At 37.3% G+C, this 20,451-nt stretch overlaps 1 protein-coding gene across 1 annotated transcript; it reads left to right on the top strand.

The window, feature by feature from the left end:
* Positions 1–7,879: 7,879 nt before the first annotated feature.
* On the top strand, positions 7,880–9,204 carry LOC126068570 (olfactory receptor 2G2-like). The gene is made up of 2 exons (XM_049871252.1): positions 7,880–7,925; positions 8,342–9,204. The coding sequence occupies exons 1-2, from the start codon at positions 7,880–7,882 to the stop codon at positions 9,202–9,204; spliced, it is 909 nt and encodes a 302-aa protein (XP_049727209.1).
* The last annotated feature ends 11,247 nt before the right edge of the window (positions 9,205–20,451 follow it).

Below are 20,451 nucleotides of genomic sequence, written 5' to 3'. Positions count from 1 at the left end.
AATATCTATCAGAATAGGGTAGGAATATGAGTGATCCATAGCAACACATTTATTTGTTTACTAAAATTTATTTTAAGGTCAATGGTAATTCTCAGGTTCAGCACAATTGCAACAGCTGACTTTCAGCCCCTGCTCTGCAGTCATGCAGTAAAATAATTGAGGATGTACCATTTTCAAAGTGAGAAGAATCAGTGTTAAAGAACAAAAAGTTGCCATTCTTTGTTGATTCCTGCAGTATTTCTAATGGACATCCTAAAGAGGAACAAAGTGCAGTAGGAAAACGAGAGCTAAACCCTCATGAATGGGCAGCCTCTGAATAGGTTCAAGACAGAAGGAAGAGCACCAGGCGGGTGTGAGGAGGTATGGGGTGAGGGGGCTGGTGTCCAGCACAAGCAAAGGAATGGGTTTTGTAAATGTTTAATTGCAATCAAGCAGGGCATAGTTTAATAGGAAAACATCAAGAAATTTGCAAAGGTAGATGCTCGGGTTGGAGACACACTCAAGCCTATATACATGTATTATGAGCATCTAGTTTTCTGAGGGTGGTGTGACTCATCAGTGGTCTTTAAAATGGCAGGGGACTGCAGGGACACAGAAAGCAGTACTTTCAAGGGTCAAAGCATCTTAGCTTATGGGATGCTCAGGGTCACTGTGCATTAGTTCTGGGAAAAGGAACAAAAACTGCCACCATTATATATTTCCTTATTTATTTATTTCACATACCTGAAAACCCCTCCTTTAAAATCTACTCTTGTTTCAAATCACTTGTTTCAATAATTCCAGGTTCTCTTAACTATTTTGAGAGTGTGGAGGAATTATTTTTTCAGATATTCGTACTGCTTTTTGAAGTAATTCTCAGTGAATTATTTTCTTCACCTAACTTTAATTTCTTATGGATCATTTCTTCTGAAGTTTTGTTTGTATTTAGTCCTGTTTTCGTAGAAAATATTTTGTAGTGTGTATGGTCCTGTGGTTTCCATTTCTAACCTATCCATCATGTTTCAGTATAGACAGTGATCCAGGCTTGCTCTTTCCCAAATATACTGGGAGGTTTTGCTGTGCATTTTTGTCTGTTTCACCACTGTAGGTGCCCTTTCCCTCCCCCGCCCCAGATGCCCGGTGGTACAATGGTTAAAGCTCTTGGCCGCTAACTGGAAGGTTGACGGTGGAACCTACCAGCCCCTCTGAAGAAGGAAGATGTGGCAGTTGGTGTCCATAAAGATTTATCACCTTTTAAACTGAATGGGGCAGTTCTACTCTGTCCTGTAGGGTCACTATGAATAGGAACTGACTCGAAGTGAGTGGTTTTTTAGTGTGTGTGTGCCATTTATTTATTTGTTTTGTTGTTGTTATTGTTGATTTTAACTTACACTGGAGGATTAAATCTTGGTGATCTTTTAGTTTATGTTCAGTCTGTCAACTGCTTTTTGGGAAGGTGAGGTGGATGTCTGGAAGGATCATTCTGATAAAGTTTCTCCAATCACTTTTCCTCCAAATCAGTGAAATTCGCATTCTGGAGCTAAATCCAGCTCTTCTGGGGACTCAGCCATGTCACTAATCAATTAGCTCATTTTTCCAGTTGTGGAGCAATCTTTTATATGGAACTCTACACCCAATGAAATATTTGATTTCTCATGGCCTGCTACATTCAACACCTTGTTTCTCTAAGGTTAGTGGTGTGAATGCTGGTGCTTAGGGAAGAGGGTTTTGATCTCTGTGTCCATGTGTTTTTATTAAATTGAAATGCATCAGGCACACAATACGTGCACTCTGTTGTATAGACTTAAGAGCATTCTATAGTTTTAAGACTGTCTGTGTTTAATAGCTACTTTCTATTTTCTATTCTTTCTGATAACATGATCAGGCTTAAAGGGGAAGTATGAACTATTGCATTCATCTACTAGTATTTACATCTCTTTAAATAAGGGTTTTTTAGAATTTATGTAAAATTTTTCCATATTCATTAATATATGCAGTTTGTCATGAGTAATGAGGATGTGTGACATGGTCAAACCTAGCTGTTTTTTAAATGAGTTCAAGTTCCATGGTGTCTATAAGTAGAACTAATTACTTTCTGTGTACTCTAAATGCACCTTTGAAAGATGCATGGAGGCTGTGAGTCTGCTCATAAATGTTCACTGTGAAGACTTGAAAGATTTAGAATGAAGCGGCAGATGATCCAAGGCAGAAGTTGTTTGTCATGGGAATACAAAGCCAGAGAGAGCTTGGGTCCGAACAATGAGAAAAAGCATTGTTCAGGGTATGGAGCTGCATATTTATGGAAAGAAAATTAATTCGAAAAGATTTGCTCAGAAACAAATAAAATCTGTGAAGCTCCCCACTGGGAGACAGTAGGGGGAAAAGGACAAGGTAATAATCAGGATACTGCAGGATGTGTTCATTGTTGTCATTACAAGGTTGTGGTGGACTTCATCAAAATCAAGTGGAGGACCATGCGTATCTGTGTCTCTTACTTGCCACATACACAAGTCCCTACTGACATTAACGCTATTAATGAAGCCACATACAAACGGGGTGGAGCAACACATGTTTGAGGGAGCCAGTTTGGTGGAAGATCAGAAATTTGAGAGAGGTTTGTGCAGAAGGCCAGGGATTAGATCTCAAAATGTGGATTTGGGTTTAAATACAGGGACTTTTACTAATTATCTTGAACACTTCCTAGGAAAGAGCAGAAATGTTTTATTTTGCATCAATGTATGGTAGTAATTCTTCCATCACTACTGCATGTTCTATTTGAGGCATCACTAAACACCCTTGACGAGTACATGGTAGAGCTCCTTCTCCTGGTGATTTTTGTGAAGAACTAGGGATTATTGGCAATTGCAGTTTCTGGTTCTTTGATTAGCGTCCCTGCATCCTTTCTGATATCTTATACAGAAGCAATAAAATGGGTGCAATCAGGAGTTAACAAACAAAGTTAGCACTGGAATAAGAATAGGAGATCAGATCGTATTTTATCTTAGAGTTCGAAATAATGACTGTCCATAATATATGATTATCTCGTTTAAGTGATTTTACTTCATAAAATTGAAATTTGTGGACCTGCAAAGATCAGAAGAAAAGAAAATAGAATTTATCAAGGGAACGTCAGACCTAGTGCTATAGTTATCTCAGATGATCTTTTGCACAGAAAGAGCAGTCTTTAATATTACAGAGAACTTTGTTTAGTGGTATTCAAATTAATTAAATATGATAGGATCCTTAGGGAGGAAAACCCAAAAATCCACTGCTGTCGAGTCGATTACGACTGATAGAGACCCTAAAAGGTGAAGGTATTTCTGATGAAATCCAAAAACAATTATTGTAAAATTTAATCCAAATATGAAGTGAGTTAAACATTTGGCAGTGGAAACAAGTAAATATTCATTTTTACGCCCAGAAGTCAGGTTCAAAATGATTTGTTATGTTCCTTCTACCAAAGTTTTTTGAACTTCTTTAATCTCTAATTTCATGATCATATCAACAATCTACTAGTTAACTACAGCTGAGTTAGTCTGTCTTGGGAAAACAAAAGACGTATAAAATGATGGACATAGCTTGGGGAGATAGTGGAATGATATTTGAGATGCTATTGTGCACTGAACACTCTAAGAACTAGGGACTGTAAAATCACTTCAGATATGCCCCTCGTCTCAGGAATCTCATATGCTATCATGAACTTCATCAAATTGATATATATGTATATACACACACACACGTATTGTTGTTGTTGTTAGTTGCCATTAAGTTGATTTTGATTCATGGTACCCCATGAGTTCAGAGTAGACCTGCACAGCATAGAGTTTTCAAGACTTTTAACTTTCGAAAGCAGATGTCCAGGGCTTACTTCTGAGGTGCCAATGGGTGGGTTTGAACCGCCAACCTTTCACTTAGTAGTTAAGCGCTTAACCAATTGTGCCACCCAGTGACTCTTTTCACGTAAATACAGATAGAGATATAGGTACAGATACGGATATAGCCCTAGAGGTGCAGTGATTAACAGCTACAGCTGTTAACCACAAGGTCAGCAGTTTGAGTCTACCAGCCACTCCTCGGAAACCTTATGGGGCAGTTCTACTCTGTCCTACAGGGTCGCAATGAGTCAAATTCAACTGGACAGTGAGTTTTTTTTTTTTAATTTTCTTGTATAAAATATATCTATACATATCTATATACACAAAATGAGAAGAAACAGCTGCAAACATCCATTAATAATCGGAATGTGGAATGTACAAAGTATGAAACTAGGAAAATTAGAAATCATCGAAAATTAAATGGAGCGCATAAACATCGATATCCTAAGCATTAGTGAACTAAAATGGACTGGTATTGGCCATTTTGAATCAGACAATCATATAGTCTACTATGCTGGGAATGACGGCTTGAAGAAGAATAGTGTTGCATTCACCGTCTAAAAGAACATTTCAAGATCTATCCTGAACTACAATGCTGTCAGTGATAGGATAATATCCATATGCCTACAAGGAAGACCAGTTAATACGAATATTATTCAAATATACGCACCAACCTATAGGGCCAAAGATGAAGAAACAGAAGACTTTTTTCAGCTGTTGCAGTCTGAAATTGATCAAACATGCAGCCAAGATGCATTGATAATTACTGGTGATTTTATTGCAAGAGCTGGAAAAAAAGAAGGATCAGTAGTTGGAAAACATGGCCTTGGTGATAGAAACAATGTTGGAGATCGAATGATAGAATTTGGCAAGACCAACAACTTCTTCATTGCAAGTACCTCCTTTCACCAGCATAAACAGCGACTATACACATGGACCTCGCCAGATGGAATACACAGAAATCAAATCGACTATATCTGTGGAAAGAGATCATGGAAAAGCTCAATATCATCAGTCAGAACAAAGCCAGGGGCCGACTGTGGAACAGACCATCAATTGCTGATATGCAAGTTCAAGCTGAAACTGAAGAAAATCAGAGCAAGTCCACGAGAGCCAAAGTATGACCTTGAGTATATCCCACCTGAATTTAGAGAACATCTCAAGGATAGATTTGATGCATTGAACACTGGTGACCGAAGACCAGACGAGTTGTGGAATAACATCAAGGACATCATCCATGAAGAAAGCAAGAGGTCACTGAAAAGAAAGAAAAGACCAAGATGGATGTCGGAGGAGATTCTGAAACTTGCTCTTGAGCGTCGAGCAGCTAAAGCAAAAGGAAGAACTGATGACATAAAAGAACTGAACAGAAGATTTCAAAGGCGTCTCAAGAAGACAAAGTAAAATAAAGCAAAGAGCTGGAAATGGAAAACCAAAAGGGAAGAACACGCTCAGTGTTTCTCAATCTGAAAGAAATGAAGAAAAAATTCAAGACTTGAGTTGCAATAGTGAAGGATTCTATGGGGAAAATATTAAAAATGATGCAGGAAGCATCAAAAGAAAATGGAAGGAATACAAAGAGTCATTATACTAAAAAGAATTAGTCAATGTTCAACCATTTCAAGAGGTAGCAAATGATCAGGAACCAAAGGTACTGAAGGAAGAAATCCAAGATGCTCCGAAGCCATTGGCGAAAAACAAGGCTCCAGGAATTGATGGAATATCAATTGAGATGTTTCAACAAACAGACGCAGCGCTGGAGGTGCTCACTCGTCTATGCCAAGAAATATGGAAGACAGCTTCCTGGTCAACTGACTGGAAGAGATCCATATTTATGCCTATTCCCAAGAAAGGTGATCCAACTGAATGTGGAAATTATAGAACAATATCATTAATACCACACACAAGCAAAATTTTGCTGAAGATTGTTCAAAAACAGTTGCAGCAGTATATCAATGGGAACTGCCAGAAATTCAGGCCAGTTTCAGAAGAGGAGGTGGAACCAGGGATATCATTGCTGATGTCAGATGGATCCTGGCTGAAAGCAGAGAATACCAGAAGGATGTTTACCTGTGTTTTATTGACTGTGCAAAGGCATTCGACTGTGTGGATCATAACAAACTATAGATGACATTGAGAAGAGTGGGGATTCCAGAACACTTAATTGCGCTCCTGAGGAGCCTTTACATAGATCAAGAAGCAGTTGCTCAGAGAGAACAAGGGGATACTGATTGGTTTAAAATCAGGAAAGTTGTGCATCAGGGTTGTATTCTTTCACCATACCTGTTCAATCTGTATGCTGAGCAAATATTCCTAGAAGCTGGATAATATGAAGAATGGAACATCAGGGTTGGAGGAAAACTCATTAACAACCTGCTTTTTGCAGGTGACACAACCCTACTTGCTGAAAGTGAAGAGGACTTGAAGCACTTACTAATGAAGTTCAGAGACCACAGCCTTCAGCATGGACTGCACCTCAACATAAAGAAAACAAAAATCCTCACAACTACACCAATGAGCAACATCATGATTAACAGAGAAAAGATTGAAGTTGTCAAGGATTTCATTTTACTTGGATCCACAATCAACAGCCATGGAAGCAGCAGTCAAGAAATCAAAAGATGCATTGCATTGGGTAAATCTGCTGCAAAGGACCTCTTTAAAGTGTTGAAGAGCAAAGTTGTCAACTTGAAGACTAAGGTGCTCCTGACTCAAGCCATGGTATTTTCAATCCCATCATATGCATGTGAAAGCTGGACAATGAATAAGAAAGATCAAAGAAGAATTGATGTCTTTGAATTGTGGTGTTGGTGAAGAATATTGAATATACCATGGACTGCCAGAATAACGAATAAATCTGTCTTGGAAGAAGTACAACCAGAATGCTCCTTGGGAGCAAGGATGGCGAGACTGAGTCTTATATACTTTGGACATGTTGTCAGGAGGGATCGGTCCCTGGAGAAGGACATCATGCTTGGCAAAGTACAGGGTCAGCGGAAAAGAAGAAGACCCTCAACGAGGTGGATTGACACAGTGGCTACAACAGTTGGGTCAAGAATAACAATAATTGTAAGGATGGCACAGAACCGGGCAGTGTTCGTTCTGTTGTGCATAGGGTCACTACGAGTCGGCACCGACTCGATGGCACCTAACAACAACAACAACATATACACATACCAGTTCTTTATCAAGCTTTCTATATAGTTAAAAGGAAAGGTTACTGAAGTGTATGATAGTAAAAGACATTTTTACTGAGGGATTGATGAAAGCTCCTTGGTAGTACTGGGGCTGAAGAAGACTGGCCTTTTTATAATGCAGACACAATATTTTTCTGAGCAGTGTTCTTTCATAAAGAAGATATGATGTCCTCATGTGTAAATAAAATATCCCTTTACTTGCTTGCTTTCACTAATGGCGACCAAATTTTGCTTTCACACTATTAGCTGATGGTTAAAATGCAAATGATGTCAGGAAAAAAATTCAAATATCACAGGGAAAACAAGACATTTCCAAAGGTCTGTTTTTTTTGAGCCAAGAGTATCTTGGGTCACTAAAAAAAAAAGAAGCAAGAACAGAACAAAAGCAAACAAAGAAGAACACTAAGAAACAATGGTTAAGGAAGGTGAAAGCTATACAGTATGTAGCATTAGCTGGGGCATTTGATGAGAAGAAATGAATTCAACTGTTATCTTCAACCCTTAGTAAGTGTATGCCTTTGAATATGTCACATAAGCTCTCAGGGGATGATTTTTAATTATTGCCAACCATATCAAATACATTTCAATCATGCTATCTTCTAACTAATTTCAACTATTTTAGAGGTGATGAGAAATGTCTTTTTTTTTAACATGAAATTCAAAATTGCTTACATAAAATATAATTTTTCAGTTTTTAGTTGGAATTATTTGAGTTTTCCCTTTCCTGTATCTAGAATGACATATTAGTGTAAATGGTTAACTCTGGTGGAGTTGGAATAAAGTGATGGTCTAAGCGGTTTCCTACAGCAGATGATGTTGTTTATTAACATGTCCATGCTTCTCTGTTTGGAGAGCATTAGAGGAGAGCTAAGAGGTGAGGAAAGTGTGCATTTACTTGGCATGCACACGTTAGGAAAATGGATAGATGACACTTACTAAATGTAAGGACATAAACTTCTACACATTTAACATCCCAAACCAAACGAAACCCAGTGCCATCGAGTTGACTCTGACTCATAGCGACCCTATAGGACAGAGTAGAACTTCCCCATAGAGTTTCCAAGGAGCGCCTGGCAGATTCAAATGGCCGAACCTTTGGTTAGCAGCCGTAACACTTAACCACTACGTCACCAGGCTTTCCACATCTAACATAGGATACTTTCTTGGGAGGTGACATTGCCACTCACGTAACCTTATACATATATCATCTTTCTCAGCTATGCCTCAGCATTCTGGAGCATACTTTACAAATGGGTATACTGAGGAGCACCAATGAAAGCAACTAAACAGGCTTTCAGAAGATTCTATTTTTGGTCATCTTGATATTGTATTTGCTAACCATCTTTGGCAACACCGCCATTATCTTGGTATGTCGCCTGGAACCCAAGCTTCACACACCCAAGTATTTCTTCCTTTCTCATCTCTCTTTCCCGGACCTTTGCTTCACAAGGAGTGTTATCCCCCAGCTCCTGGTAAACTTATGGTATCCCATGAAAATCATTACCTATGGTGGCTTTGTGGTTCAACTCTATGTCTCCCCTGCACTGGGATCCACTGAGTGTGTCCTTCTGTCGGTAATATCCTATGATCACTATGTTGCTGCCTGTCGTCCCCTCCATTACACTGTCTTGATGAATCCCCATCTTTGCATGACGCTGGCCTCTATGGCATGGTTCAGCAGGATGGCCACTCTCACTCTGCAGCTGCCCTTCTGTGCTCATCGCCAAATTGACCATTTTTTCTGTGAGGTGCCTGTGCTCAAGAAGTTGGCCTGTGTGGACACCATATTCAATGAGGCTGAGCTTTTCGTGGCAAGTATCCTTTTCCTTATAGTGCCTGTCTCATCCATCCTAGTTTCCTATGGCTACACTGCCCAAGCAGTTTTAAGGATCAAGTCAGCTACTGGCCGACAGAAAGCATTTGGGACCTGTTCCTCCCACCTCATGGTGGTCATCATCTTCTATGCGACCATCAACTTCATGTATCTGCATCCAGCCAAGAGCAGATTCAAGGATCAAGGAAAATTTGTTTCTCTCTTCTACACTGTTGTAACCCCCATGCTTACCCCTCTTATTTATACTCTGAGAAATAAAGAGGTTAAAGGGGCTCTGAAGAAAGTTCTAAAGAAGGTTCTGCAAATCAATATTACATGATTATCAAAAAATTCTTAAAAGAGATACTGTGATGAACAACTTTTAAATGGAGCCTATCGGAGATATTTTCTTTGGATTATTTACAATACTTTATTTAAAATTCTGTAAAATTCTGTGAATCTATGTGTCTAGTCTTGACTTTGCCCTTACCCAATACTATCATAAAGCAAATCATTGATTTAGCCTGTGCTTCAGTGTCTTCTCTGAAGAATATATTCCGTAAGTAGCATATATAAAATTCTTTTTAAATTATAAACTTCACGAGATTAAGTTGAGCATGAAAATATTCGAGAAATTCATAAGATTGCTCAGTCTCTCTTTCCTGTATTTACCAATAATACATTCAGCCTGTCAGCCTTCCAAGAGCTATAGATGGACATGTTACCTACTTGTTACCAAGGATTCTAAGCAGGTAGTAAATTGAATGTATGCATCTTGGAAAAATTCTGAAGCAGAATACTCCACTTACTTAGAACCTTGAAGAGCAGTGTAGAGGTGGAAAAACGTATAAGGACAAAAACCTGAGGATAAAGTTTGCAGATTAAATATGATGGATAAAGCAGGTGGCAAGAGCTTGGTCCTTTGTGTAGTGGAGCCAATGAGTAAGTCAAAGCTGCTTAACATTAAACTCTGTTCCCTATGAAATTCACAGCTGTAGAATTTTCTATGGCCTAAAGACAAAATTAGTAACATTTATTGTCGACGGCACTGGGTTTGGTTTTTTTGGTTTTATTGTTGTAACCGTAACACTGCTTTGTTTTTGTTTTTTTTAAACATATTTCTGACTTTTTTATTCTATATTTTGGTTACAATATGCACAGCAAAAAAAAAAAAAAAAAACCGCCATCTCAGTGACAGTGCTAACATTCTTCAAGTTGTACAATTCCTGCTATACTTTTCAAAATTATTCCACCAACATTGACATAACCTTACTGCCCATAAGGTTCTCATTGAATCTTTCAAAATGCTGCACCCAGTTTGATTTTACATGGATAATTCTTTAAAAGAGCACAAGGTTCAAGGCAGACATACTTTACTACTTAAGCTAAACTATTGTTTGATTCAAACAAAACTTCACAGCATAGTCGTGGTTTTAGATTTAAAGTTTAAAGATTATCTCAGAGCAATAGTTTTGGGCTCTATCCAGCTTCAGCGGTTCCAGAGAATCTGAATTCCATTGAAAATTTGAGAATCTGTTCAGTATTTTCCCACAATTGATCGGCATTCTTCTACAGAATCTTTGATCAAATCATTCAGAAGTGGAAGTCAGGCATCATTCCTTTCTGGTCCCATGGTATAGGAGGCAATTGTTCATGGTGGCAACCAGACACACATTCCAATTCCTGAATTTCCTTCTTCCTCTGCTATTCCAGGTAAATGGAGACCAATTGTTGTTGCTTGGATGGCCATAAAAGCATTTTTTTTTTAAGTTGTGATTTGTCTTCCAGATAACATCTTTATCACACTATTTTCACTATTTGTACTGAAGCACTGAGCTTTATTTTCCACAACTGTTTCATCCATGGACTTTTTCATGTATAATGGCAGTTCAAACCCATCTTGTTGTGCCATGGAAGAAAAGCTCTGACAATGTATCTACTGCTACTTCTATAAAGATTACAGCCAAGAAAATCCTATGGAACAGTTCTAATCTGTAACACATGGGGTTACCATGAGTCAGAACTGACTGGATGGCACAACAGCAACAAATTCCTTTTTTTTAAAATGAGGAACATTGACATCTTGATTCTGGAAATTTTATGTGATGCATAGTATTATACATTCTGTTTTACTTCATTATAGCAGGCATTGAATTATGTAATTTATTGTTCTCCTTGTTCAGCTTACACACAAAAAAATAAATACATTATGTTAGATGAAGAAGATTATTGTGGGAGGGTCTTGTAGGTTTAGATCAGTACCCATTTAAAATTAAAAATAAAGAAGGCAGGAAATGAACCATCGTTAGTAATCAATTAAAAAAATTAGATAGACATAATTAGGAACATAATGCACTGGCTGTGTTCTATCCTTTCAGTGTTTGAAGTATTAACCTCCCAATCATTTATTAACCCATTTATCACATTTTTGATGTGCAAGTATTCAATGCCAAGTTGTGTGCAAGTTGTGAAGCATAGTAATAAATCAAGAAAGAAATGGCATATGTCCACACTAAATTTATTATCACTGAGAAAGATGGATTTTTTTAGCTATCTGGTGCTACTAGAACAGAAATACCACAAGTGGGTAGCTTTAACGAGCTGAAATGTGTTTCCTCACAGCTTAGGAGGGTAGAAGTCTGGATTCAGGACCCAGCTGTAGAGGCAGGTATTTCCTAATTAGCATCCATGCCCTGGAGCAATTAAGCCAATGAACCGTACTCCAAGTCAGAAAGAGAAAGAAAGTTTATTAGGAAGTGACACCAACAGAAAGCCCGACAGCAACATTGGCTGTCTTCATGGAGTCCCCAAAGGCAATTTTACGTTAGAGCTTATATATCGTTCTTGCAAGGGTTACACAGTGTCTTTAGGCACATAGCCCACAGATGGCTGGATGAGTTATACATTACAAGACAATTACAAGAGACTCCTTATCAGACTAAAGATATACATGCTGGACATCTGGACTCTAATCTTTATGTTGGGAGTCACAAGTCACAGGTGGTCAGATGGAACAAAAAAGAACCATTAACCAAATTATGCAGAAAGGAACAGGTAGGCAAAAAAAAAAAAAAAACTTAAAGGTTATTTAGAGTATCATTGTGGCATTAGTTACGCAAGCTCTTAATCACTCATTTTGAAAAGGAGAAAACATGTTGTGACGTTAACGGTCACAAAGGCTCTGTCTCTATGTGGGCTCTGGGGGAAGATCCTTGTTCCTGGTTTCTTGGTGATCTTCAGGTGGCGTGGTATCTATCTTCCCCCATCTTTTTGCTTAATCTGCTCTTTATATCTTAAACCAGATTGACTTAAAACACACCCTACACTAATACTGCCTCATTAACATAACAAGGAAAACTCATTCAAAAATGTTATTTTAAGCACAAGTGTGGAGGTTAAGATTTACAACAAATATTTTTGAGAGACACAATTCAGTCCATAACATGGACCCTAAACAAATATAAAATACCATGGAAATGAAGTTGAGATAAGATTCATGACGGAAAAACTAGAGGGAGTTATCTAATTGAATATCAAGGCGCTAACTGAAAGCTTTGAGATTAAGAGGCTTTTACCAAGAAGTCTCAAGTAAATAAAACTAAAAGTACAAGGAGGACCACACAAGCGGGGGTGAATATGGAGAGGGAAGAGTTTCCTGGAGAAGACTGTGTTCAAGGAAATGTAGCCAGGTATTAGGTGCAGCTTTAACCTGACTTTCTAAATCTACATAGAATGGATGTGAGTCTCATCAATTACATCGTCTGCTGTTTTCTAATGGAACTCAAAAATTTCTACAAATCCCCTGAGGACTTCTATTCTTAAAGTGACTGTGGCCTTGTTCTGGCTCTTTATTAATCACTTATGAGTTTAGAATACTTTAAATAAACTTTTATTGAGTGGAGATAACTCAGATATGACAGCATGTACTGAGCACGCTTGAATCTTTCAATGCAGTCTGCTTCTTTCATATTTTCCCAGGATTGCTACACTCTTTCCCCTGTATTTCAGTCATCTCCCTTCTTGTAGTGTTTTGACACCAACAAACACCCAGAGCTTGGAAGATCCAGTTTACAAGCTGAGAAAGTATTAAAAATGTGTTTCCAGATATAAAGAACTTTCTCCTAAGAAGAGTTCTGGTGCTCTGTTCAGATGACAGGAAGCCCTGGTGGCGTAGTGGTTAAGTGCTACGGCTGCTAACCAAAAGGTAGGCAGTTTGAATCTGCCAGGCCCTCCTTGGAAACTCTATGGGCCAGTTCTACTCTGTCCTATAGGGTCGCTATGAGTTGGAATTGACTCGACGGCACTGGGTTTGGTTTTTTGGTTTTTTTGGTTCAGATGACAAAATTTCCATTCTTTTTATAAAAATAAAAATAATGTTACACCATTGTTTGCTGTGGATTTTCAGGAAATTATCTCATGTTCTTTCAAATTCATACTAGATAAAATATTTGTAGAGTATGAATATATGGGGTCTACAGCAATTTTTTTTTATCTCCGTAAACTCAGTGGTCCATGTAAAACAATCCTCTTTCCTTTTTTCCCTTCCCTCCCACGCTGGTAGCCAATAATAAACCTCCTTTGTCCTCATCAAACCTGCCCCTCCTGTCACTGGTGAAGTATGGGCAGTGGACGGCAGGCTGATTAACCCCCACCCTGGAACCACCAAAACAAAACAAGCCAAACCTCTACATAATTGTTCACAACATCTTCATTTATAATAGCTCCAAATTGGAAACAGTCAAAATCTTCTCAAACAGGTAATGGTTTAGCAAACTCTGATCCATTCATACCCTGTAATACTATTCAGCAATAAACAGGAATGTACTATTGCTGTACGCAACAACGTGGATGGATGTAAAGGTCAATATTCTGAGGCGAAAAAACCCCAAAAGTCACGTACTCTATGATTCCATTTATATAAGAATGTTATTTCTTAAGGTTACAAAAATCATAGAAATGAAGAAATAATTTTAGGTTATCATGGATTTTTAAGAGTTTGAAACGATGTGGGCAGTGGACTTTGTATGTTTATAAAGGGATAGCAAGAGGGAGATCTTTGTGATGATGAAGGAGTTCCATATCTTGATTTTGGTAGTGGTTCACAGAATTAAACGTGATTAAATGATATCAAACTATACATACACTTCACAAAAAAATTTCTTGGCTGGAAATTTTACAATAGTTATGTAAGATGTAGTAAACAGGGGGAACTGTGAGAACATTACATGGGACCTCTCAGTATCACCATTGTAACTTTCTGAAAATGTATAACTCATAGGAGCCTTCGTGGTACAGTGATGAAATGCTTGGCTGTTAATCAAAAGGTAGACATTTCTAGCCCACCAGCTGTTCTGCTGGAGAAAGATATGACGGTCTGCTTCCTGAAAGATTATACCTTTGGAAACCACATGGGGCAGTTCTACTTTGTGCTATAAGATCTTCATACATTGCTCTTAGGAGTGTATTCTGCTTAACCACTGAAAGCTAACGTGGCCTCCCTGAGTTTTGAGAGCGTCAACATAACTTTCCTACAAATCCTGAACAAGAAAGCTCCCTGAACCTCTGCTTTTCTAGACCTTCCAATGTTTTGTTTTGTTTTTTGGTCTCTATTTTTCTGTATTCAATCCCTTTCTGTCTGTGATATCTACACTGGTTTTAGTTTTCCTGATACAACCATAACGGAGAAAATATGTGTCAAAAAAGGCCAAGAAAAGAACAACCAAACAAACTTAAATGGAAAAAAAAAATAAATAAAGGGCAGAAATTAATAAATTACAATTTCTGAATGAACATTCAGCTGGCAAAAGTGCCAGTGAAAATTACCTGATGTTGACAAGCAACTGATGGATTAATAATATGACCTAAAATGCCAGAAGCACGAATAAACAGTATAGGCAATAAAGAGAGGATATCACTTCAGATTTCAGAGAATAAACACATTTTAAAGGTATTGTGCATAACTCTATACCACCAAATTTACAAATTTATATGATATGGAAAAATAGAAACTATAACCTGGCAAAAATATCTCAGGAGAATCAAATAAAAAAATCTGAATTGTGCTGTAAACAATGAAAGAAATTAAATTGATAGATAAAATAATCACTCAAAGAAACTTCAAGTATCTTAAGCTATCACAATGAGTTCTACTATGTAGTCAGGGAGCAAATAATTCCAATTTTACAAAATCATCTCAGAGTATATAATAATAAGGGAAATCCATGAATTATTTTCCAATTGTAGCATAACCTTCATGTCAAAACACAAATCTCCAACACTGAGAATGTACTAAGGCAAAAAAATCATACACTTTAAATTCCTTAATTTTATGTTACATGAATTTTAATTCAATTAAAAAATAATACAAAACAAAATTTAGAAGTAAATTATATCCATGGATGGCTCTATACAAAATATTAATTTCATAAATTTCATAGATAGCATTAAATAAAGTAGCCCTGGTGGCGCAGTGGTTAACAGCTTGGCTGCTTACCAAAAGGTCAGCAGTTTGAATCCACCATCTGCTCCTTGGAAAACCTGGAGGGAAGTTCTAGTCTGTTTTATAGGGTCACTATGAGTTGGAATCAACTCGATGACAATGAGTATGGTTACCCCATGACATACAATGGTAATTTCTTGAAAAATAATTTAATTTTTACATGTTCAGATCATAAAAAAAAGTTTATTGATGTTCTATAAAACATTATGTAAATCAGAGTCATTTTATGCTTTAACAAACTGGGATTACAAAGGTACTTCTTTAACCCAACTAAAGTATTGTATCTGAAGTCCTTGACAGTACAGAATGGTAGTAGGAAGCAAGAAAGTAAGGAAAGAGAAAAAAGTATGAGTAAGGGAAGTAAGAAAACAAATTTTCTTTATTTGATGATGAAATATATGAGTAATGACAAAATAAAAAAGAAATTCTAAGTTATTTAAATTACTGAAGTATTATAACAAGATTGTGAATTCTGAGTCAATGAACAGAAATTGAGCTGCATTCCGTTAAATCAATAACAAATATTTTAAACATATAGTTTATAAATCATATGGAATATCATCAAAATATGTTGTACCTGCATACAAATCTAGTCTAATTTTTGTAATAACTTTATTCAGGAACTTAAAAGATTTAGTTAAAGATGTTTAAAGAAGATCTAAATACATGGGGAGGTATAACTTCATCAAGTATTGGAAAGCTCAGTATAATTTTTATCATCTTTCCCAAATTGATCTATAGTGTCAAATATAATCTCAATCAATATGAAAAAAGGCATTTTATTCAAAGCTGATGCTAAAATATGGATTTAATTACCAAGGGCCCAAAAGATGTAAATCATTCTCCAGAGGGTAATTAAGTCATGTATTTTGCCCTACCTGATACCAAGGACTTATTATTTTTTGCATGTCGTGACCAGCCTATAGAAATTGACATTCTTTTATTGGCCCATGGAGTGACTGACAGAACAATGGACGTGAAGAGAGAGCTCAGAAACAGCTCCAAACGTAGGGACACTTGATAAAGTATGGGGACATACTGGAGATCATCCAAAAGAAGGAACACTAATAATTGTGCAACACAATTGTTTATCCTTATGGATAAAAAGGAAAAATTCAGTAGCTAACATTCAACTTCTACCTCACATCATTCACAGGAATGAATTCTAGATGATTTAAAGAACTATATGTGAAAGAGAAAACTCTGAAAGTATTAGAAGACAATATAGTAGATTACAGTCATGGGTTGCTTAATATCTATGATACGTTCTGTGAAATAGGATGTTATGTGATTTGGACCTTGTACGAACAATGTATTATTTTCTTATGGCAACTTTGAGATAGTGAAAGTGTTCTTTATCAAGTGAAAGGGAAGTCCCGGAGTTCTGCTCGCTGCAGTCCGGGTCCAGTTTGGTGGCTGTGTCTGGGAGGGTGCCTGCTGAGCTGGTGAAGCCTGGGATCTAGACCTTCTACCTAGTCAGCCATCTTGGTCCCGCCTCTGAATTTTATTTTTTAATAATGTCTCCAGTCTATCCGCTTTTTTCTACCTGTCCTGTGGGCTGCTGAAATGGTCTTCCTACTATACAAGGATGTTTGTTGCATTGATGAATCACCTATTCTATTATACCCTTTCACGCATTATTAGGTACACAAAATTTTTAATGCTTCATTGATCTTCTGCTTGTATTATCTCCTATTTAAACAGCTGGTTATTTTATTCTACAGGTATCAAGGCTCTGAAGACAAAGAAGTGAACAAAACAGTAACCATGCTAATGGTCTAATAAACTAAGTTTATTGGAAGATTTTCAGTATATGATCATATCTCTTATGAAAAAATAGAAGTCAAGGGTACAGCAAAAGACCTTCATTTTCAATTAATTATTTTTTAAAACAAATCTCAGTAAAGCTACAAGATTAGTTGCTTTTGTTGTTGTTGTTGTTCACTTGAGTTTGGGTATTGAATCAATATGGTTGTAAAGCAACATTATTATCTCCACAGAGATGCCTCACCTTGAAAAAGGAGGAAAGAGTTTAAATGCTATTTGATAAATTTTAAAGATGTTACTGCATGTATAAAAAAGGGTAGAATTTATAACTGGGTTTTAAAAGGGCTGATAACTTGCCAAATAAGTCATTAGTCTTTTAAGTGACAGAGAGGATATTTCCTTGAAATCTACCAGAAGGGTCAGAGAATATATACATACAACATAGCAGGGTATGGCTGAAAATAGAATGCTATCCCTTTACAGATGAAGGCATAAAACCCATTGCCAATGAGTTGATCCCAACTTATAGTGACCCTATAGGACAGAGTAGAACTGCCCCATAGCATTTCTAAGGACTCGCTGGTGGCTTTGGATTCAAACTGCTGACTTTTTGGTTAGCAGCTGAACTCTTAACCACTGTGTCACCAAGGCACCAGCATCTCTGAAATTAAGTAAAATTATACTCAATAATCCAGACAAAATACATTGGAAAGGAAAAAGACCTATTAGGCAAGATGTAGAATTTGGAAATTGTTGATAAGCATGACTGGACAATTAGGTAACCAAGGGGAAATGGGACACCCCAATTTTAAGTAACTATAAAACAGGGAACTTTTACTTCTATAGAACAACTGAAGTACTATAAAAACAAAAAGAAAGCATAGGAAAAGAATTATTAATTTAATATCTGCTCAAAAATGTAAAGGGGGCCTTTTAATGTAGTGAGAACAGCATGGTGCAGAATGTCTGGCATTTGTGTCCACTCGAAACTTAGCAGTCAACTTGATACTGTGGATCAGCTACTCAGGTACTTCTCGCATCAGTTATTCCTCTGTAAACTACTGAATGAAAACATCTTTCTATTGCTTCACGCTAGTTCCGTAATGGGATAATCAGAGTGTATTTAATTTCAAATGATTGGGAAAGTGCCAAGGTAAGTTACTGGTATCTTACTGCAGGAGTCCTTATGTGACAGGCAGAAATTACAGCTGTAGGATATTTTTCCATGACCATGTCTGTTTTGGGCATTTTAATGAACCACATGCAGTTCGTAGGGGAAAGATAATAATTCTCTTATCCTTCAGGGAATGTGATGATGCTACATCAACAAACCTTTTTGTTATTTTCCCTTCCCAGAATAATTCCCCTCCCTACACTCTCACTGGGGTAGGTCACTGAGGTGTCTCACCATCCAGTTCATTTTCTTAGGGGAAGGGGGACTAGAGATAGTTCACTTTCTCAGGGCACTTTTCCAAACAAGCTCCAACACATAGTTTAGAAGCCATTGATTCTTTGCATTATTTGGAATGGGATTTTTTATGTCGCACAAATGCCAAGAGCAATATCTTTTTGAGCTGTTGCAAAGATTCAGTCCCCAGAGAAGGAACTGTCAACTAGGAGTGTGATACTTCTAACTCATAACTGAGTGTCAGATTTTACCTGTGCCCCAAGTTTGCACAAGATGATTTTAACATCTTCTCATTCTCTTCCAGGTAGAGGAGAAAGATTAGTTGTCAGCTTTCTAGGCCTTCTGCCATTCAGTTTACATGGTGAGTCAGTGACAGGACTCCAAAACAACCCAACCATTTGTCTTTCTGAGGACTGTACATTCATTTCCTAGTTTGTTCTTTCTCAAGCAACTCCCTTGATTCTGGAAGTCTGACTTGGAAAATATGATTTATTTCCTCTCAGGACACACGCAGCGGGAGATGCTGTGATTGCACAGACACCAGAATGCACTTTCTTGGTCTGTATTGGAGCCCTGGTGGCACACTGGTTAAGAGCAATAGCTGCTGATCAAAAGGTCGGCAGTTTGAATCCACTAGCTGCTCCTTGGAAACCCTATGGGGCAGTTCTGCTCTGTTCTTTAGGGTCGCCATGGGTTGGTATCGATTCGATGGCAACGGATTTGCTTGTTTTTGGTCTGTATTACGTATCTAGACAGGAGCGGTCAGTTGCACAGTATTGACTGTGTGAGTTGCACATAGAATAATCTATGAAATTAAAGCAAATAGAATGGAGAAATCTGTTGATATCTGCCCAGTTTTTTCATGTCTCAGAGTATTTCAGAATATTTTATCTCATAAAATAGTATTGGATTCTCTCTCTCTTTTTTAATGCCCAATATTACCTCTGCTGAGTGTCTGTGAAGAATGGATTCAACTTGATCATCCCTTAGCTTTCTATAGGGTTGCTATGAGTCAGAATTGACTGGATGACAATGTTTTGTTTTGTTTTATTTTTTTAAAGGGTGAAATTACTATATTCTTCAGAAGAAAAAATCTGCACATTCTAATCTTTTCCATGTGATGCATATTCATGAGACATCTTGCCAGGGTGTAGAAAGAATTGCCTTGATTTAAAAGGGATTAAACCAAGACACATTGCTCTTCCTTATAGACTGAAAAAAATTCTGAGAAATTTACTCCAAAGAAGGTTAACTTATGGCACACATCTCTATTTACCACAGTCTCTATGCTTTATTGAATCTCCTCTTCTGCTCTGTGACTATGATTACTCCCATGGATAATCAAAAAATTTGCCTTCCTCTTTTCATATCCCAATCTTTTCTCCTCTCATGCTGCATCCCATAATCTTCCCATCCTACTGACATGGCATTTAAGCTCAATTTTAAACATTGTTTTTGATGCCACACTTGTTGTATTCACAAGGCACAGCTAGTTAGCTGACAATATTTGTGGCCAGAGTTATCTCTAGTCTGTTTGAGTGAGAACATTGTATTTAGGAGTAAAAAAAAAACTTTTGTTTTTGTGTTTTACTGTTGATTGTTAGAAAACAAAAATACAGTCTACCAGAATAGAGTAGAAAGATGAGTGATCCATAGCAACACATGTCTTTGTTTATTAAAATGTGCTTTATGGACAGTGGTAATGTTTGGGTTCAGCACAATTAAAACAGCTAACTTTCATTCCAAGCCTTCAGTCATGCAGTAAAATAATTGAGGATATTTCATTTTCAAAGTGAAAAGAATTGGCTTTACAGAGCAAAGAGTTTCCATTCTTTGTTGATTCATGTGATTCCTAACAGACACCATAAAGAGGAGCAAAGTGGTGTAGGAACACGAGAGCTAAACACTCATGA

The sequence above is a fragment of the Elephas maximus genome, chromosome 2, assembly GCF_024166365.1.
Source record: "Elephas maximus indicus isolate mEleMax1 chromosome 2, mEleMax1 primary haplotype, whole genome shotgun sequence".
Taxonomy (NCBI): domain Eukaryota; kingdom Metazoa; phylum Chordata; class Mammalia; order Proboscidea; family Elephantidae; genus Elephas; species Elephas maximus.
This window is presented reverse-complemented; position numbering and strand designations above follow the sequence as displayed.

What these genes read in the sequence shown, in the direction of transcription:
- LOC126068570 (XM_049871252.1), top strand. Translation starts at nt 7,880, where the DNA reads ATGTCCATGCTTCTCTGTTTGGAGAGCATTAGAGGAGAGCTAAGAG. An exon ending in CATTAGAGGAGAGCTAAGAG is followed by an intron (nt 7,926 to 8,341) that starts GTGAGGAAAGTG and finishes GCAACTAAACAG; the next exon opens with GCTTTCAGAAGATTCTATTT.